The sequence below is a fragment of the Phyllobates terribilis genome, unplaced genomic scaffold, assembly GCF_046119375.1.
Source record: "Phyllobates terribilis strain yellow unplaced genomic scaffold, ASM4611937v1 Scaffold_1__5_contigs__length_1240528914, whole genome shotgun sequence".
Classification (NCBI taxonomy): Eukaryota; Metazoa; Chordata; class Amphibia; order Anura; family Dendrobatidae; genus Phyllobates; species Phyllobates terribilis.
The window spans coordinates 233,961,807-233,975,683 of NW_027362761.1; the positions used below are offsets into that span (position 1 = coordinate 233,961,807).

Here is a 13,877-nt window from a genome sequence, read left to right on the forward strand (position 1 = left end):
TGCAGATCACTAACAGCACACTGGGGCCACTATAATGGCTAAAAATGACAGGGGTGACAGGTTTCCTTTAAATAGTGGCATCTACCTTAAGACCAGCGGTCCCAAACTATCCCCACCTAAAATGGAGATTTAGGCAAATATCTGGGACACAGCAGTCTTCCATCATTTCAGCCATACATTACTCTCCCCTGAGGTGACTGTGCTGAGCTCTAGTTGTAGTCCTGTCTCAGTCCAGCGCTCTCTCGCATCCGTCACTCCGCTATCGCTCATCCAACCAATAGACACCGTCTCCTACTGCACGGGACAAGAAGAAGCGGGAAAATGACACGTGACTGGGTGAGAAGGCGGCGCTGGTAAGAGGCGCGCAGTGAGTCTTGGGATGTGCATCGTGAGGTAAGAGGAGCGGTGTGGTGACGCCTCGGTTCTGCTGGCCGTCCTGAGGTGGTAGCTGGAGCTGTCGCTGAAGGAGACTAACCTTGTACATGCAGCCGAGCTATTCCGTGTGGAATATTGAGCATGTGGTGGAGGTCACCCCTTCAGTGCAGCACAGAGGAATCTGTATAAATGGCAGCTTATGGAGCATCCTCTGCTGTGTACAGGGCTCCAGGCGTGGTGTGAGGCGGGTGTGTACAGACGCCCATGAAGTCTGTGCCATGGAGGGGTGGATAACAAAGACAGAATATAGACACATGCGCTCATGAATTTTTTTTTTAAACATATTTAACATGCTATAGAACCACCAGGAAAAAGCTATAAAGACATTAGCGCAAGGGTAGCCATTCAAATTTCCTGAGGTGAGAAAGTGACAGTTGTGGGGGGACAAACCAATAGCCTGAAATTAATTTTGCTTAATATTAACATTATATACTATATAACTTAAAGGGAACCTGACAGGTGATGCATGCTGTCCGCAGTTTGGGCAGCATGTATCGGGCACTACCTGTGCGACTTTAAACCATGTTTGTCACAGCGTTTCAGAGAAATGCATGCACAGTCAATGAAGCTGGGAACTAAATACAGCCTCAGTGCGCACACGCGAGAAGCCGCTCGACAATGCGCAAGCGCAGGTTCAGAATACACATTACGCAAGCACAGATACTGGCATACACACTGAGCAAGTGTGGCTCACACTACACAGTGCGCAAGCACAGGATTTGAACACGAATATTCATGTGACATTGGCGCAAACCTGGGGACATAATTCAAATTGAGTGGGCGGTGACAAGCTTGACTGCGATGAAGAACATCCCTATGACAAAACAAGCTGGTATGATATAACTACATAAAGTGGTTTTGGCAAAGGATTATAGCGACGATTTTCATGAAAAAAAGCATGTTAGTGATGGACATTGCATCACTCACAACGACCTGGGGACAGTTTACATGCTCCAAGTGACATGACAGGTTCCCTTTAACTACACCTTCCCACCTGCCTGGTTTCGGTCTATATCCATCCCCCCTTTAACAGCTCTGACTTGATAGTGCCAGAGAGGGGCGGAGATACAGTGGTGGCCAAAAGTATTGGCACCCCTGCAATTCTGTCAGATAATACTCCGTTTCTTCCTGGAAATGATTGCAATCACAAATTCTTTGGTATTATTATCTTCATTTAATTTGTCTTCAATGAAAAAACACAAAAGAGAATGAAACAAAAATCAAATCATTGATCATTTCACACAACTCCAAAAATGGGCCAGACAAAAGTATTGGCACTCTCAGCCTAATACTTGGTTGCACAACCTTTAGCCAAAATAACTGCAAACAACCGCTTCCGGTAACCATCAATGAGTTTCTTACAATGCTCTGCTGGAATTGTAGACCATTCTTCTTTGGCAAACTCCAGGTCCCTGATATTTGAAGGGTGCCTTCTCCAAACTGTCATTTTGAGATCTCTCCACAGGTGTTCTATGGGATTCAGGTCTGGACTCATTGCTGGCCACATTAGAAGTCTCCAGTGCTTTCTCTCAAACCATTTTATAGTGCTTTTGGAAGTGTGTTTTGGGTCATTGTCCTGCTGGAAGACCCATGACCTCTGAGGGAGACCCAGCTTTCTCACACTGGGCCCTACATTATGCTGCAAAATTTGTTGGTAGTCTTCAGACTTCATAATGCCATGCACACTGTCAAGCAGTCCAGTGCCAGAGGCAGCAAAGCAACCCCAAAACATCAGGGAACCTCCGCCATGTTTGACTGTAGGGACCGTGTTCTTTTCTTTGAATGCCTCTTTTTTTTTCCTGTACACTCTATGTTGATGCTTTTTCCCAAAAAGCTCTACTTTTGTCTCATCTGACCAGAGAACATTCTTCCAAAACGTTTTAGGCTTTCTCAGGTAAGTTTTGGCAAACTCCAGCCTGGCTTTTTTATGTCTCGGGGTAAGAAGTGGGGTCTTCCTGGGTATCCTACCATACAGTGCCTTTTCATTCAGACGCCGACGGATAGTACGGGTTGACACTGTTGTACCCTCGGACTGCAGGGCAGCTTGAACTTGTTTAGATGTTAGTCTAGGTTCTTTATCCACCATAAGCACAATCTTGCGTTGAAATCTCTCGTCAATTTTTCTTTTCCGTCCACATCTAGAGAGGTTAGCCACAGTGCCATGGGCTTTAAACTTCTTGATGACACTGCACACGCAAGACACAGGAACATTCAGGTCTTTGGAGATGGACTTGTAGTCTTGAGATTGCTCATGCTTCCTCACAATTTGGTTTCTCAAGTCCTCAGACAGTTCTTTGGTCTTCTTTCTTTTCTCCATGCTCAATATGGTACACACAAGGACACAGGACAGAGGTTGAGTCAACTTTAATCCATGTTAACTGGCTGCAAGTGTGATTTAGTTATTGCCAACACCTGTCAGGTGCCACAGGTAAGTTACAGGTGCTGTTATTTACACGAATTAGAGAAGCATTACATGATTTTTCAAACAGTGCCAATACTTTTGCCCACCCCCTTTTTTAGGTTTGGTGTGGAATTATATCCAATTTGGCTTTAGGACAATTCTTTTTGTGTTTTTTCATTGAAGACAAATTAAATGAAGATAATAATACCAAAGAATTTGTGATTGCAGTCATTTTCAGGAAGAAACTGAGTATTATCTGACAGAATTGCAAGGGTGCCAATACTTTTGGACACCACTGTATATGGAGAGCCTGTACTTGATCTGAAGGGTCATTTTGTCCTGACAAGAGTAGCTTTAAATCTGTTGACTCTGCTAATATATGTTGCTTGCGATAGGGCTTATTGTATCATTTTTACCTGTAGTAGCTAATCAACAGCATATAATTTATTGCTTTTAATAAAGTTCATAAATCATATGTTCCTGTCATTCAGCTCTTGTACCTCAACTGCCCCCCCCTCCCTCATAGTATGATATCCCCACAGCACTCCCACACACAGAATGATGTCTCTACAGCCTTCCAACACTGTACACTGTTCCAAATTATTATGCAAATAATATTTTCTCAGATTTTCCCAAATTACCTATATGAATTGCAGTCATTGTAATTTTCCAGTCAAATAACTATTAGCGTACAATTGAAAGGCTTTTGTACAAACTGCCTATGATAACAGTATATTTTTTAAAAAATAAAAAACTCAAACTGCACTCAATGCATGTTCCAAATTATTATGCACAGCAGAGTTTTCAACCTTTTCATTTTAATAAAGAACAAAAAAATGGTCATTTTTGAAATTATAAGCATTAGCAGGTTATTACAAACTGAAATCAAACAGTTTTCAACTCAAAACGTTATTCTAGGTGATGTTACATTTGCACATAGGACCGCTTGTTCGAAAGGAGCTTCTGAACTCTCGTCCATTGAATTTGTCAGGTTTTGGATGGTTTCTGCTTCAATTGTTTTGCATGAGGACAGAATACCCTCCCAGAGCTGTTGCATAGATGTGAACTGCCTCCTGCCATCATAGACACTCCTTTTGATGATGCTCCAGAGGTTCTCAATGGGGTTGAGGTCAGGGGAGCATGGGTGCCACACCATAAGTTTGTCCCCTTTTATGCCCATAGCAGCCAGAGATGCAGATGTGTTATGTGCAGGATGAGACGGGGCATTATCATGCATGAAAATGATCTTACTGCGGAATGCACTGTTCTTTTTCTTGAACCATGGCAGGAAGTGCTTTTTGAGAAACTCAACATACATTATGGAGTTCATCTTTACCCCTTCAGGGATCCTAAAAGGGCCGACAATCTCTCTCCCCATGATTCCAGCCCAAAACATTACTCCACCTCCTCCTTGTTAGCGCCGTAGCCGTGTTTGCATGGGGTGTCCGTCAACAAGCCATCCTCCACTCCATCCATCTGGACCATCAAGATCAAATTCAGTATGATGGCCTCCACAGCTACTCACATACTACAATTTGTTGTGTGCTCTGAGGCTCTACACAGCTGACGTAATGTGGTGACGTCTGCCATCCAAGTCCCACAGGGGCGGGCTGGGCCAGGTAGCAGAGGTGCATTGCCCCCCAGGCCGGTCCTCCAGCAGCGGTTTTCGGCCGCCTGGCCATCAGCCATCGCCTCGGCCGGGCGGCAAAACTGTGCCGCCTGAACGCAATACTGCCGCAGCCAATCTCCTCTGCACGCACGCTCGCATCAGGGCGCGCGGCCTGCTGGTAGGGCGCTTGCAGAGGAGAGCGGCCCCGGCGCTAGTTAAAGAGGGATGGCTCGTGGGCTCACAGGTAAGTAGGGATCAGCGTTGGAATGGCAGAGGTGAGTATTTATTTTTTAATATGGGGCCATTATACTGTAAGGAGCACTATGCGGGGCCATATATACAACACGGAGCACTATGCGGGGCCATATATACAGTACGGAGAACTATGCGGGGCCATGTATACAGTACGGAGCACTGTGCAGGGCCATATATACAGTACGGAGCACTATGCGGGGCCATATATACAGTACGGAGCACTATGCGGGGCAATATATATAGTAGGAGCACTATGCGGGGCCATGTATACAGTACAGAGCACTATGCGGGGCCATGTATACAGTACGGAGCACTATGCGGGGCCATTTATACAGTATGGAACACTGTGGGGCCATGTGTACAGTACGGAGCTCTATGCTGGGCCATGTATACAGTACAGAACACTATGCGGGGCCGTATATACATTACGGAGCACTATGCTGGGCCGTATATACAGTACGGAGGACCATGTAGGGCCATATATACAGTACTGCGGACTATGTGGGGCCCATTATTCTGTATGGAGGACTATGTGGGGCCCATTATTCTGTATGGAGGACTATGTGGGGCCCATTATTCTGTATGGAGGACTATGTGGGGATTACAGTTGGAGAATCATACTGTGATGAAGTCACCATTCTTTGTTGGGGGGATTGAGGGAGAGGGGTACAGTAGGGTCATCATACTGTGAGTGTGGAGGAATTCACTGTGGCGGTGTCATACTGTGTTTGGGGGCACTTATGTTTGCATCATACATTATTATCTGTTTCATTCAAGGATTTTTATCCTGTGTTAAAGTAAGTATTTAAATTAGGCCATTGGGCCATATGCTTTTTACTGCTTTTATGTAACATAATATTCCACTATGATTTTTAAATTAATCGTTATATTTGATAAAGAAAAACTTCCTCAATTGTAGACACTGTTTTAATAAATATCAAGGTTGGTCCACGACTTTGTCCAAGCTTTGAACTTTGGCCCTCTGTGTATTTGAGTTTGACATCCCTGGCTTTAAATGGAACCTGTCATTTCCTAGTTGCTATGTACACTGCCCCCATTGCTTTGTTAGTGATGCAATGTGCATCGCTAACAAGCTTTTTTCATTAAAATTGGTGGTCGTATAATGATTTTATAACATTATATACACTTTGTCCTACCTGCTCGTATTCAGTCATAGGGGTGTGATTCTCTCATTCAGTAAGGGGCGGGCGCCGCATTCAGTCACTGCTGGCACCGCCCATGTATTTGAGTATTGCCCCCGGCAAGCGCTGATATTCTGGGGTGCATGCGCATTTCTACATGTCCGGCGCTGGTCCCACACCTGCGTAGTGAGGCTGTGCCGCTGCTTATGAGCCACTGCTGTATGCTTGCCCCCTAGGCAATTTGCCAGCCAGCCCCTGCATAGGCTGAATGGTGGAAGTGAGAATCGGTGGATCTCTCCTCCACTGTTATAGTCACCACTATCTACATACTGTGGATAGAGGTAGCGGTGAAATTGGGTCACCTTGAGGGGGAGAGAGGTTTCATGGTACGGCTCGTGGGCCTCTGTTTTAAGCCCTTCAGCTGTCCTGGTCTGCGGACCAGTCAGAAACAGGCAAAGTGCTGAATATGGCCAGTGGGCTTTACTTTGCACAGGTCAGGATTAGGGTACCTTACAGCACCAGGGACATTCTGGGCACCAGTTCAAATACTAAGGCTATGTTCACACAGCATGTTTTTTTCAGCGTTTTTTGATGCAAATTTTCAGCTGCGTTTTGCAGTACCAGCAAAGTCTATGAGATTCCAGAATTCTTAGTTCACACATCGTTATTTTTTTGTTCAGGATTTTGTGCCTTTCGTGTTTTTTTGGAAAATAGAGCATGTCACTTCTTTCAGCGGTTTTTCACCCATAGGACGTAATAGGTGGTGAAAAAAACGCACCAAATTTTTTTTCAGCATTTTTGATGCCAAAATAGAATGTTTTTTTTTTTCACTGAACTTAATGTACATGCATAAAAAGAGACAGAAGGGCAGTGGAAAAAAAACGCACCAAAAAAAATCACCTAAACTGCAAGAAAAATCCTGAAGAAACCTCCCTTGAGATCTAGTTTTGCTGCAGAAAATTGACACAAAAAAACCATGATGTGTGAATATAGCCTAAATGCCCTGGAGATACAGAAATATAAATTATTGATAAGAGCACAGATGATGTTAGTTATGAGGAAAAATATTTTTAAGGGCTCAGACGAAAGTAATATCAATCCGTGTGCTGTCTGTATGCCAAACTTTTTGCATACAGAGAGCACACTGACCAATGTACTTCATCGTATGAACGTTTTTACACACTGATCAGACTCGCTCATAAGTCAATGGGTGTGGATCACGTACAGGTAAACCATCTGTGTGTCATATGCATTTTCATGGATCAGTTACAATTATTAAGATAGGAAACTGTATTTGGCCTATTTTTATTTATTAAATAGTTCATGCAAAAAAAAAACTATGCAAATGCCATATGCATGTACAAAACAGACATACGAATAGTATACGAGTGTAATAAAAAAAAAAACACGCACGGACGAAAATAAAACATGACAATTTTGCATACACTCATGTGAACCCAGCCTTAAAGCACATAAGTCACATTCACATGACATTTTTGCCCTACCTTTAGCAAACATTCAAAAAGCTTCAAACTAGAGATATGAAAATTGATCCATAAAGAATCAAATGTGTAATGTATTCCCAAAAAGATTTGCGAGAATCTGAAAACTTGGGGAATTTGATTCCCATAAATGCAGGAATATTAGTCTGCCAGCTGCCATTCTCCTGGACTCTTGAAGGCCCTAATTGAGTTATAATTAAAAATACATTATACTTGCATGTCCTAGGCCACGACCTAACTCCTTATGTTGCCTCTGTGGTAGCTCCCCTGTCATCCGCATGGGTCTCCTGTTCAAAGACAATCATCACTTCACCTACAGAAAGAGTTAGATGAGGGCCCAGTACAGGTGAGTAACATGTTGGCTTTTTAAACATTTTTTTAATACCTTCCCATTCCTGTAATTTGCAGATATGACGCCTGAATTTAAATACATCTTTGTGAATCTGGTTATAAGGTAAGCTTTTAATGCTATTTTCTTAACCCTAGAACGCATACCTGGGGCCTCGCAGGCCCGCCCTGTTAATTGTTTTCTATTTTCTGCAAGATTACTTTAGTTAGAATTTTGAAACTCTAGGTATTCCTCAGGTATATAGTTTTGTCATTTTTGTTTGAGTTATTCCATGTTATTTGCACACGGGCCTAAAAGGCCCCAGGTATGTGAAAAAGTAGATTTTTATGGTCATGCGTTCTAGGGTTAAAGAAGTTATCCACTACTTTGACATTGATTCCCTATCCGTAGGAATAGGGGGCGAATGTGCAGTTACAAGCAGGGCTGTGAAGTCGGTAAGCCAAACCTCCGACTCCTCAAATTCCATTACTCCGACTCTCCGACTCCCTCATACATGGCTCATGTTTAAGTGATAAATTTACTGTAGCACAGATTCATCTCAGCTAAAAGTCTAGAACCTTAGAACATGAATAGGACAGACATTTATAGGACATGTCATAACTTTCCCATATTCTTATGAAAAAATATTCCCCACAAACTGCATTAAATTACTGCACCCAATTTTAGGAGTCGGAGTCGGTCCATTTTATTCCGACTCCACCAAAATGGGCTCCGACTCCACGACTCCGACTCTACAGCCCTTTTTATAAGCGGCGGTCGCTACAACTTGACGGCCAAGCACCGCAGGTAAGGACTTGCGGCCGCTACCACTGGCACCGATAACAGCTGATCGCCGGGGGTGTCGTGTGCGGGACCCCAGCCGATCATACATTGATGCCCTATCCTTGATGGTATTCATCATACCATCAACAGGAAATAAGCTCCCTGTACCATCAGCTGTAAAAAAAGCCCCAAAACCAACTTACGATTTTACTTAAAAAATGCTTTGTCCCAATTAATTTGCACAGCACTGTATAACTGATTTGGTGCCTCATAACACTCAGCACTGTCAAGAATTGTAAGGGTGCTTTCACATTGCGTTCTGTCTCCCAGTCGGAGCATACATCCAAAATTCCCCCAAAACGGGGTCTGGACATATGCGCTGGTGGGGATATAGACTGTAATGGTGACGGCAGAACGAGTAGGAAGCGCAGACGTAGTTGACTGCTATGTTCACATGTTGCTTTTTTGATGCCTTTTTTTTTTCTGCAGCCAAAACCTGTTCTCGTGGCAGTAAAAAAGCTGCTTACGAAAAGCAGGTTTTGCTGCATTTTTGTTGCTTTTTTGTGCTGTATGTCATTTGTCTTCAGTAAATGTTTAATAAAGATAGTTTCATTCACCAAAAAGGCAGGAATAATGCTGCAAAAAATGCATGGTTGTTTTTTTGTACTTTCTCATGTTCTATGGTGTAAAAACAATGAAAGGAATGACATGCTGCAGTTTTCAAAAAAGCAGCAGTTTTCCAATTCAGTCCGAAAATAAAAACTGTGTGTGCATGAGATTTTTGAAATGTCATAAATTTTGCTAGTTCTGTAAAAAAAACAAAACTAAAGAAATTAACTGGGATATAAATTGGTGTGCATGCAGCATGTAAGTGCATGTTCACACTGGCCACTAAACAGAAAAAAACAAAGACAGAAACATAGTAAGCAAATACCTTGCAGTAAATAAATAAACAGCAACAGTGTATGAAAATAATATAGGGTGCTTAGTTAACAGGGTATTTGTTTATTATGTTTCTGTCTTTTGTTTTTTTAGTACTGTAAAAAGCAACTTTTAATTTCCATTAAAAAAACGCATCAGTGCTGCAAAAATGCAACGTGTGAACATATCTTTAGGGCTTGTTCACACTAGCGTATAAATCGGATGAGTGCAATGCAAGAAAAAAATTGCATTTCACTCTGACCAATGTTATTCTTTGAGGCCGTGCAGATCTGTGTATTTTTTCTCAGCTGATTTGGTATGAGAAAAAAAAATTTCACTCTGAAATCTGATGGGTGGGAGGAAAAAAAATCGCATGCCATAAGGACCATCAGTATGCCATCCGATTTTTATGCATACATTACAATTCTGTAACATAGCAAACTGTAAATGGTCCTGTAAAAGATTAATACCTGCTGAGTAAAAAAACAAATTGCACACAGATGACAAGTGAGAAAAAATTGCCCCACTCTCCTGGATAAGAATGGGATCTATTTTTTTATACTCTAATTTAAACATCAAAAAAGAGATTTCAGCTCAGCTTCAGTTGTAAGAAGATGGAAGTTTTGTCCACTTTTCCCCTGAAAGACATGTGTATTTTGATGCATAATGTGTTTAGTAATGTACGTTATTAGTGATAGATTGTATTCTGCCAAGCAGCAGGTAGTTAACAGGGACAGTTAGGCTATGTTCACACGTTGCGTTTTTTTTTTTTTTTTTTGCTGTGTTTTTTATGCAAATTAAAAGCTGCTTTTACAGTACCAGCAAAAGCTATGAGATTTGAGAAATCTCACGCACATGCTTGTTTTTTTCCTGACTGAATTGGAAAATTACTGCTTCTTTGAAAACTGCGGCATGTCAATTCTTTGTGTTTTTTCACCCATAGAAAGCAATGAGTAACTGCAAAAAATTAGCAAAATACATTGCCATAAGTTTTTGCAGCTTATTTAGTGAAAAAAAAACATGTACAGAAGGAGGTGAAATCCTTTTATTTTTGTGATTTTCTCAAGTGTAAACCAAAATGCCTTGGTGTCCTCACCTGAACATGGATGTTGGTGTTAGTACTGATTAATTAAATTAGTGATATGTGTTAAAGTAAACATTGCCTGACCATCAATGGACAATCAATGTGTAAAAGTAGAATGCCTGACCAATTTGTGAAATTTCAGAATGTCTGACCAACTCAATAGCCCTGACCAATGTGTCAAAATAAACAATGTCCAACAAACTCCATGCACTTCCAATGTCTTAGGTAAACCAATTAAACTCTCCCCGCTTTTCATGAACTCATATGAACTTTTTTGTTCAGAATAGTCATTATTTTTTCAGACATAAAAAAGTTTTTCCACTAAATAATTTGATCAAATTGTCCTTTTTTTCCCAAAAATGTTTTATGGTTTCACATACGTCTTGTTTTGGTTGCCTAACACCTTGCTTGTATGGGGGAAGCAAAGCTGAACTCTGGGATCCTGAAAAACACCGCAAAAAATACTGCAAGAAAAGCAGCAAAAAGCCAGCAAAACCTGTTTTTTGTCTGCAGCTTTTTTACTGCCAAGAGATCAGGTTTTGACTTCAGAAAAAAAGCAACGTGTGAACATAGTCTTAGGGTTAACAATTGGGACTGGCCCATAGTGGGAGTGCTAAAGTGAAGGGATAGAGACCGTTTCCTGTCACGAAGTTAGTTAAGGCCCAGCGTGCACTAGAAGCAGACTTATGGTCTAACCAGAGAGCGGAGCCACTTGAAGTGGGTGTCCCTGATGTAAGAGGAGACCAAGGCAACAGATAGTGAGATACAGACTAGAGATAAGGAAAAGCGATTGAGAGTGAGTGAGTGATTTACCGCAGACAGGATCTGGGGCAGGAAGCCTAGCGGGACTTTCCCAAGTTCACAAGCAAAATAGGTAACGTGACACATCAGAGCTGGGAATGCTTTTCGGGCGGTATTTCAATGCCGTCGGCAAGCAGAGAAGCTAAGTAAAGGCCATAGTGGCAAAGTAGCTCCTCTAAGGGGAAAAAGGACATGGAACCACTTGTTAAAGTACAGGACTCTCGCTTACTGAACTGTAGTGCTGTTGTTGGGGACAAGGGAAGCTCCCGAAGCACTGTGCTGGGTTTTGGTGAAGTCAGAGGAACGAACTGAGCTTGGAAGCAAGTGAGTTTAGGAACGAAAGAACAAATGTGTTTAAGATGTTCCATGTGTTAAGAGAAATGTCTATAAAGATTTGTACCCATTATCCACTGTGCATAATCTTACCCAAGGTATGATTCAGTAAAAGACAGTTTATTTTTAAGTGGTGGTCTCCCTCATTGAACTCTATAATATCCGATCCTGGCCAGCCTAAGTCACCGGAGCCATGTGGTTTGCAAGGGCGAAGCGCTCCCGTAGTTAAAGTCCACACACACAGCCAGGACCCCCATTTTCATGCAGCGTGTTGGGGTTTGAAAGACGAATACCTTGCCCTTGGCTACCAGCCACATTACACAGTCTGTCAAGGATATACAGTAGAAAAAAAAAAATTCCAGCGAAAAAGGAGGGGTCTTTAAAAACGTTGACATTTATTACAAACTCGAATAGCAGATCATCATTCGCTATTGAATTTTATGGATTTGTGGATTTTGTAATAAATGTCAACGTTTTTAACCGGTTCAGGACCGCCCACTGTACATAAACGTCGGCGCTGCCTGGGCTCTGTGCAGCGCCGACGTTTAAAAACGGTGGGTGGTCCCGCAGCGCTCAGGACCCCCAGGGTCCTGCTAGCGCTGCGGTACCGGTTCAGAGCGATAGCTCTGACATGTGGCATCATGGGGACCTGATTGGATCAGGTCCCCATGATGTTAACCTGTTCCTATCTTCTAGATGCCGCGATCCATAGCGATCGCGGCATTTAAAAGATAGGGACAGCCGGTGGTCGGCGATCGGGACCCCCCACATACCTGTCAGCAGCGGGGATCCCTGTGCTGTGACCTCTGACATCATCGAGACCTGATTGGCTCAGGTCTCGATGATGTCAGCGTCACACCAGCCAATCAGAGAGATCACCAGGGAAGTTTGTTTTAGCAACAAACTTTCCCGGGCGATCTGCCTGATAAATGCAGTTTCTCCTCCGATCTCAGTGAGAGAGCAGAGGAGAAACAGTGTGACAAGAGCTGTCAGCCTTGCCACTGTGAAAGTAAAAAAATAAAAAAATAAAAAAGAAAGTAAGAGTTAGGGTTAGTGAGTCTGTCAGATCAGTCAGTCCTGTCAGATCAGTCCTGTCAGATCTGTCAGTCAGTCAGTCCTGTCAGATCAGTCAGTCCTGTCAGATCAGTCAGTCCTGTCAGATCAGTCAGTCCTGTCAGATCAGATCTGTCAGTCAGTCCTGTCAGTCCTGTCAGATCTGTCAGTCCTGTCAGTCCTGTCAGTCCTGTCAGATCTGTCAGTCCTGTCAGTCCTGTCAGATCTGTCAGTCCTGTCAGTCAGTCCTGTCAGATCTGTCAGTCAGTCAGTCCTGTCAGATCTGTCAGTCAGTCAGTCAGTCCTGTCAGATCAGTCAGTCAGTCCTGTCAGATCTGTCAGTCAGTCAGTCCTGTCAGATCTGTCAGTCAGTCAGTCCTGTCAGATCTGTCAGTCAGTCAGTCCTGTCAGATCTGTCAGTCAGTCAGTCCTGTCAGATCTGTCAGTCAGTCAGTCCTGTCAGATCTGTCAGTCAGTCAGTCCTGTCAGATCTGTCAGTCAGTCAGTCCTGTCAGATCTGTCAGTCAGTCAGTCCTGTCAGATCAGTCCGGTCAGTCCTGTCAGATCAGTCCGGTCAGTCCTGTCAGATCAGTCCGGTCAGTCCAGTCCGGTCCCGTCCTTTCAGTCCGGTCCGTTCAGTCCAGTCAAAAAATATAAAAATAAAATGGCCCGTCAGACTTATACCGCAGAGGAGGTGCATGCCCTGCTGTGTTCTGACACTGATGACAGCGCAATCTCAGATGGAGATATGGATTTTGAGGGCTTTAGTAGCGGCGACACTGAGAGCCCAGAAATGAGCAGTGATTCTGTTCCATCCTCAAGCCCAAGGACCAGTACAGCAATAGGGGCAAATAGCGCTACTGGAGAAACGTCTCCAAATCAGGGAACACTGCCCAGTACAAGCGCTGTCCCTGCTACCAGTGAATTGGCGCACGCCAGTGTACAAGGGGCTTTGCCACATGATCTAGCATTTCCCAGATGGGAGGCTTCAGATTCGGCTGCTCCATTCAGCCCTGATTTCAACGCCATTCCTGGTATAAATGTGGAGGTGGAAGATTTTGGACCAATTCATTTTTTTAATTTGTTTTTTACAGACAGCTTGCTAGAGCATATTGTCGTGCAAACAAATTTATACGCGTCCCAATTCATAAGCCAGAATCCCCGATCTTACTATGCTAGGGCAAATTTATGGACACCAACTAATGTCCCGGAAATAAAAAAAAAAATGCT

The 13,877-nt window shown here is 43.2% G+C and overlaps 1 protein-coding gene across 1 annotated transcript in view; it reads left to right on the forward strand.

Annotated features, from left to right (window-relative positions):
- Positions 1-310: 310 nt before the first annotated feature.
- Positions 311-13,877, forward strand: part of RNF212B (ring finger protein 212B) — a 190,031-nt gene continuing 176,464 nt past the window's right edge. The window contains exons 1-2 of the mRNA XM_073666158.1: positions 311-393; positions 7,753-7,798. Of these exons, the coding sequence (XP_073522259.1) occupies positions 7,755-7,798 (44 nt within the window). The 5' untranslated portion in view covers positions 311-393; positions 7,753-7,754. The remainder of the gene's footprint in view (positions 394-7,752; positions 7,799-13,877) is intronic.